At 40.4% G+C, this 6,706-nt stretch overlaps 1 protein-coding gene across 2 annotated transcripts; it reads right to left on the bottom strand.

The window, feature by feature from the left end:
- Nucleotides 1-842: 842 nt before the first annotated feature.
- ecm1b (extracellular matrix protein 1b) lies at nucleotides 843-6,407 on the bottom strand. Of its 2 annotated transcripts, XM_085292099.1 has the most exons (11): nucleotides 6,142-6,407; nucleotides 5,586-5,642; nucleotides 5,114-5,149; nucleotides 4,948-4,986; nucleotides 4,376-4,399; nucleotides 3,996-4,276; nucleotides 3,101-3,309; nucleotides 2,164-2,446; nucleotides 1,883-2,076; nucleotides 1,608-1,695; nucleotides 843-1,455 (listed from the first exon to the last, which is right to left on the bottom strand). In XM_085292099.1, exons 1-11 carry the CDS (start codon nucleotides 6,209-6,211, stop codon nucleotides 1,273-1,275), a joined length of 1,464 nt encoding a protein of 487 aa, XP_085148225.1. In that variant the 5' UTR covers nucleotides 6,212-6,407; the 3' UTR covers nucleotides 843-1,272. The 2 variants fall into 2 exon arrangements, with proteins under 2 accessions (XP_085148225.1, XP_085148226.1); XM_085292100.1 differs by lacking the exon at nucleotides 4,376-4,399.
- Nucleotides 6,408-6,706: the final 299 nt, after the last annotated feature.

Here is a 6,706-nt window from a genome sequence, read left to right on the forward strand (position 1 = left end):
CTGGCAGCTGTAATTGCAGCAAAAGGTGGTTCTACAAAGTATTGACTCAGGGGGCTGAATAATCACGGGTGGAGGCCTGTAAAAACATTTGTCCCTCATCATCTTTTTGGACTTTTTTTTTCTAGGTGTTTTTTTTTTGGGCTGTAATTGCTGATAACATGAGGTGATGTCCTTTACTGGTCCCTGAACTCACTGCCAGGTACTGTGGAGTCCAGTTGGCATTTAACTCCTCAGGCTGGGGGACAGCACCTTTTCTGCCATAATATATCAGGATGAAATCCTTGGACCAACTGTCAGACCCTACAGTTGGTACAGGGAGTCCTGGGATCCTCTTGGTGCATGACAGTGCCCAGCCATACAAACTACTGAGCACCTTTTTGAGCTGTTGAGATAAAACTTTTTTCAAGCAGTTTATGAGCCTCTTGGTCAGCTGGGGCCTTTCTGCATGAACCCTGTGATGGACTGGCAACCTGTCCAGAAGATTAACTGCAAATGAAACCAGAGCACCCACTTCCGTCCTGTGAAAAATAATTGTTCCCGAGGGGAGGGGTCTATTCTAGGGAACAAGACCCCTATTCACAGGACAGAAGGTTTTTTTTGTTTTTTTTTTTACCTTCATTTAGAAGGAGAAGGCAGGGCAGGCTTCATCCTCTGGCCAGGCGGTTTTTTGTTGTTGTTGTAAACCTTTTTTCTTTTTTCTATTTTTTATTGTTTTCCAATACATCCCTAATTTATCCTTTCAACTTCTACCTTGTGCTGCTGTAACAAGGGAATTTTGTGGTCTGTGGTTAAAGCAGCATGGACTTGTATCCAAAGTGTCACACAGTAAACCAGACAGAAAGGAAGATTTTAAAAATGTGTTTATTATCACTTTTTCAGAGAAGATCTTAACTAGAAACCATATAAAAGAGAAAAAAAAGATCTTGAATTTCCAAAAGAATTAAGAAATTAATAATCAAGTATGCAAAGAGCAGCCTATAAAAATAGTGGTACAGTGTCCTAGACAATAGTCTGTTTTAGCAACTATGCATGTAACAGTATGCTAAGTATGTGTAGTATAAATGGTAGAAATGCTCATTTGGTCTCAGAACGCCGGCAGTAGTTGAAGCTAGAAAACTCGGTCAACATTTTACATTTCATTTTGTCTTACAAACATTTAAGTGTTGCACGAATCGTTTCTGTTCAGTGACCGAATGCCACGTCTGCTGCTATCTCACCAATATCCCGAACAGCCCAGCGACAGTGGGGTCAGCAGCGAAAGGCCATACAAGCTTAGGAGATAGGGCACCTTTTCCTCTTCTTCTGGCTTGAGAAGTTGGTTGCTTTGGTGATGGCACTCATGATAATTTTGGAGATGCACTGTGGAGTCTCTTGTGAGGACGATTTGCAGCAGCGGCGGACAGTACTGGGAACAGCCCTCTTTGATGCGCACAGCTTCTGTGACATTTCTTCAAGCTGATGTCATGGAGAGATCAAAGGCAGAACAGCAGCGGGAAATCAGAACTCTCTGTTCAAATTTTAAATGTTGCTAGGCCAAACTTTTTTTTTGCAATTTGTCTTATTTTTGCAGACAAACTTCCCTTTTAATGGCTTTTAATGGGACTTACCAGTCGCGCAGAGCAAGCGGTCTTCTCTTCTTCCTGCAGGGGGCAGCATTGTGTCACAAAGTCCTTAAGAGGAAACCCAACAGGGAATCTAAAACACAGTCACATTGATGCAAATTCATCTCATGTTAGACTGCCCACAGATTATATACTTAAACAAATGTGTTGACATTTCACAGAGCAAAATGAATAGAAAAAATGGAAAAAACATCAAAAGAAACAAAAATAAATTATAGGAAGATCAGATCAAAGAAAAAATGCAATAAATAGTGTCTTACTTCTTCTTGATGGTTTTGTGAGTGTCACATATCTTGTTCAGCGACACTTCCTCATGAGCAGAAGTCACATTATAATACGGGTCTGGAGACATCTGCTGGAAACAGCTGTATTTATCACTTTGGTTCAGACAGCAGGGGTAATTCACCCGTCCTCTGTTCTCACGCAAGCAGAACTTGTTCAGTTCCTCACGCCACTGAAATGAAGAGCAAGAATGAAGTGTCACGACATGGAAACTACTCAGTTAAGCAAAAATGTGTATTTTTAGCTGCTATTCTTTTACCTTCTGGTCAGCACAGTTGACTTTAGTCTTCTTATTTTTGCAGCAACTTTTGAATCCCTTCTCTATAAGATTAACGGTCTTCGCCTGAAGAGCCACCATTTCATAGCCTGAACGTGGGAGGCACTTGATGCTGTAGATGGGGCGAAGCCTCTGATTGTGACACACGGATTCAATGGTATCTGCGGTGGGTCGTCCAGGAGGAAAGCTGATGTCAGCAGCTCGGGGAGTAGATAGTTTCTTGGTCTTCCCTTCTATGAGGGCTATGGGAACAGGGCCGTGTGTCCTGCAATGCATGAGGCATAAGGTCAGACACAGACATGCCTCCTACGGGCTCAGGATGAATTCAGCATAACGGAAATGTGTTTTGCAATATGAAGCTACTTTTTCTCTTTGCCTTAAATGATAACCTGACATTACTTCTTCTACAGGACTCTTCTCTTCATTGCAATTAAACTTTTGAACTTGACAGATGATGCACGCCCAACAAAATCAATATAAGCAAGTGCACAATAACATCTTTCCACAGTAATAGAATCATTAGTACTATCATTTGCTGTAAAGTGTATTGTTAGATTAATACATAAACATAAATGCAATGTAGTGATAACCATCTCAGCTACTGTATTAAAAATGGTGCCTGCTGCTATGCATTTTTAATGGATTCATTCTAAGTTTATAAGAATTATTAATTTGTTGAAAGGCATAATTACACACAAATCAATATACATTTATGAGTACAATATTTTCTTTCTATTAAACGATCTAAAAAATTACTTAATGTACCTTAAAAGTACTGCCTTTAGTGGCTGAGGCAGCAAAGTATTTATGGTTTAACCTTGGTACTGTTTATTGAGACTGACGGAGAACAAATGCATTATCCTCTTTAATCCGAGTGAGCAAAAATATTGATAATCAATTTTTTTGCTTTTCTACGCACCTCTGGCAAGTGTTCGGGTTAAAGGTGAATTCAGCGGTAGAGGGAAGAGGTTCCACTGGCAGCCCCTGTGTCGGCCCGTAGTTTGGGTTTGGAGCATCATTGCTGAAGCAGTTGAGCCTTTTGTTGTTGTCGTTTATTTTACAGCAGTGATACCAAGGATGCTTTATTGAAAGGTCCTCCTCACAGTACTTTTCAACTGACAGCTCCCACTTGAGTAAGCACAAAACAGAGTAACACAGACAGTCAGGGTGCACAGTGTGAATGAAATTCTTCAATAATAACATGAAGTCTGCACCTTGTCTGCTACTTATTGAATAAATTCACCACCTGAAGTTATGTTGTCAAGAGACAAATTAGAAAACAAACAAGAAGCTGCTAAGGTAACGCTCACTGAGGAATTCAACATAGTTTTGATGCTCGTGCCAAGGCCTGTCCGCCTGTTATGTCTGCCTGGGCTTATCGACTGAAAGCGCTCAAGGTTTTCAACTTTGTTTTTAAAAAAACAAAACCCAAGTACCATCACCTCTGCAATGTGAAGAATGTTTCATGCTCCAATTATGTTCAGGTCCAATTCATAAAGTGGTTGAAAAAAATGCTGCTTTTTCTACATTTACAGACTCAAAAATGAAAAGAATATGAGTGCAATAAAAAACTGTATATGTTACTGTATATTATTAGTGCATTGTTCCTAAACAGCACAAATTGTGTTTTTTATTACATGGATGTAGAGAAAACACTACTTCCCTATTCTGAAAAAAACCCCCCGAATCATCAGCAAAAGTAAGAGAAGAGGAACTCAAGCAACAAACACAGGTCACCATGACATCACTTTATATTTACGCAGAGCTAAAAAAGTATTGCTGAATTAGCTATAAGAGTTGTTGTGAAAACATACAGCCTGTGTGGCGCAACACAGGGTCACTTCTCTCTCCCACATCTGGTTGTCTTTGCAGCATGTGCTCAGCCAGGCCTCTGCATTATTCACAGCAGAGGCCCTCAACTTGTCAACTCCGTAGCCTGAGTCAGGAAAGTAGGATGATGGGTAGCGCGGACGAAGGTCGCTATAGTCACAGATGGCTTGGAGATTCTCTGACGTTGGCCGACCGAGAGGAAACTGAACGTTATAAGTTGTCGGAAGAGGACCGCTGTAAGAACGGGGACCAACAGTTGGTGGGCCTGCAGGGGAAAGACCACAGTCGGCACTTTTAGCAGTAGAACATAGTACAGAAGGAGCAAGTTTAAAAAAAAAAAGATGTAAGTAAAGTAGATGCATACGTCCTCTTGGTCTTGGTCTGAAACCTAAGAAAACAAATAACATTTTTTTTTTTAAAAATCAAACAAGAGAAGGCAAGAAAGATTCCCTGACCCAGGTGGTACTTATGAGTAGGTAAGTACAGTACTGTGCAAAAGTTTTGAGCCACTTGAAAAATAAATTGCAGACCTTCTGAAGTTTTTCTTAGGACCATAGCTGCCTTTTTTTTTTTTTTTTATCACAATCCAGTCTTTTTTTAATTTTAAATTATGCCACTAATCATTGACCTGGGAATCATTCAAGTATAAACAGGCTCTACAAAAAATGACAAAGGTTACAAAGGCATAAAATTGTATTTTTACATTAATAAGCTGATTCACAAAGAGCTATTAGCTGAAAACTGGAGACATATCTCAGCATGGTGTGCGGTGTGTCCTTAAAGAATTGGAAGAAACTCTTAACAGAGAATGGACCAAAGGCAGCCAAAATACAAAGAAAAGCTTTGAGTGTGCTTTTAAGAAGCCTGGAAAAGTATTCCCGAAGACTACTTAAAGACATTCCATGGTGTTGCACACTACTGTGAATATCTGCTCACCTCTCTGCCTTGGTTGAGGCTGCACTGGCCGCTGTGAATCTGGGAAAACAGCAAAAAACCACAAAATATATTAATTTAATTTGGGGGGGGGGGGGGGGGGGGGGTATGTAGTGCATTTATGCCAAAACATTATAACTAGAGGTAAGACGATAAACGGTGCCCATACCAAAGTGATCTCTCAAGTCCATCTCTTTCTGCATCTCTAAAGATACAAAACATAATACCAGATTTTTATATACATTATTTTAAATGAAGTAAAACACTAAAACAGACAGAAAGACACAGCTTTATATTTTTTTTAATTATATTTTAGTTCTGTACTCAAACTGGGCCACAACTAACTCAACCTGGCTGCAAATAACCTTAAAACAAGAGTGGTGGGCTCTTTCGGGGTTTAGAATGTCACTTCCATAAAAAGAGAGAAGAAAAACAAGACTATCAGTACATTTTCTAACCTTCTAACCACAGAAGACATTTCACTGCAATCATAAAACAAACCGGTTAAAAGAAGACTTTCATCTCAAAGTCCTAACATTCCTCTTGAAGTGAGAGCTGGCCAAATACAAGTATGAGCATGTGACGTTATAATTGGTAGCTGTGGAGATGCTGCGCTAATATGTGAATGCGCGCGCACACACCTTGCATCAGTTGGGGAATGTCAAAGGTGACCTCGCGCTGCTCAAAGAAGCGCTCATCTATAATGTTGCAGGCGGCACACAAAGGAGAGACAGAGAAAAAAGAGTGAGACAAAGTTACATAACCATAACTACGCATGTTTTTTTTTTGTTATTGTTTGTTTGTTTATTACTACTGAGAGCGAAAAATGATGGAAGTATTGAAGAAGTCAGATCCTTCATCGGAAAAAAAAACTGTAAAAGGTAGAGTGGGACAAAATAAGAGAAGTTTTGGAAGTTTTATAAACAAACAAACAAATAAAAATGTTATTTTATACGTGCATCTGTGTGTAATCTATAAAAATACACGTGAGACATGTCTGAAATGAAGAACTTGAATCAAAGTGCTCAGAGCAGACTGCTTTGTATAAAAGTCTACCTGGCACCAGATCACTGCAAAATAGACGCTCCCACTGCAGCAGGAGCGATCAAACATGGAGCTGGGCAATCGGCCATGAAGCAAACACGAATTCCCTGCGTGGATTTCTAGTTGGAAGCAACAAAAAAGTAGTGTACCAACCTTCGGATGCTGAGCTCAGTAAAACCAAGAGCAAAGCGGTGGAACAGATTAGCGCCCAAGTCGGACCCATTTTGGACCTGATCGTGTCCGTGCCGTGCTATGCGTGCTTTATGTTCTGCAGCTGCAGCTGACTGTCCTGGCAGAGTGCGCAGAGGCCGCCCAGGAAAGCACGCTCCGCGGGGCAGCGCACAGACGGGCCCGTTAATTGGTCCAACACAAGCCGCTGCGCTGTCTGTCTGAGGAGCAAAAGCCCGCAACAGGACAAAAACTTTTTACGATTGTTGTGGGATTTAAGGGAGCGGAAAAAAGGTGGGAGGGAAGGAAGTTTTTTGACATGACTCATTGGTGATGCGTTCAAATTCCTGGTGCTGTTTAATGGGAATGTATGGAACCCTTATGTGGAAAAGCTCAGCTTTAGCATTTTTTCCTGCTTAAAAACTTAACATGGAGAGGAAAAGAGAAAACTTTTCAACGAAAATAAACCAAACAAAAACATAGGCAATCTTGGAATAGCAATACAAATATGTCTTGTAAAATAACGTATAAAATACAGTTTGTTAAATAG

This window comes from Mchenga conophoros, linkage group LG11 (genome assembly GCF_057382185.1).
Source record: "Mchenga conophoros isolate Kocher_MC1m ecotype Shallow Benthic linkage group LG11, M_conophoros_male_GT1.1, whole genome shotgun sequence".
In the NCBI taxonomy this organism is placed as follows: Eukaryota; Metazoa; Chordata; class Actinopteri; order Cichliformes; family Cichlidae; genus Mchenga; species Mchenga conophoros.

Bases quoted from the DNA above. Each gene is read 5' to 3' on its own strand.
- ecm1b (XM_085292099.1), bottom strand. From the start codon at position 6,211: ATGGGTCCGACTTGGGCGCTAATCTGTTCCACCGCTTTGCTCTTGGTT. The intron at 4,400-4,947 runs GTGAGCAGATAT...TTGTTTTCTTAG, and splicing joins GCCTCAACCAAGGCAGAGAG to GTTTCAGACCAAGACCAAGA. The intron at 1,696-1,882 runs GTAAGACACTAT...ACTGTGTTTTAG, and splicing joins CACAAAACCATCAAGAAGAA to ATTCCCTGTTGGGTTTCCTC.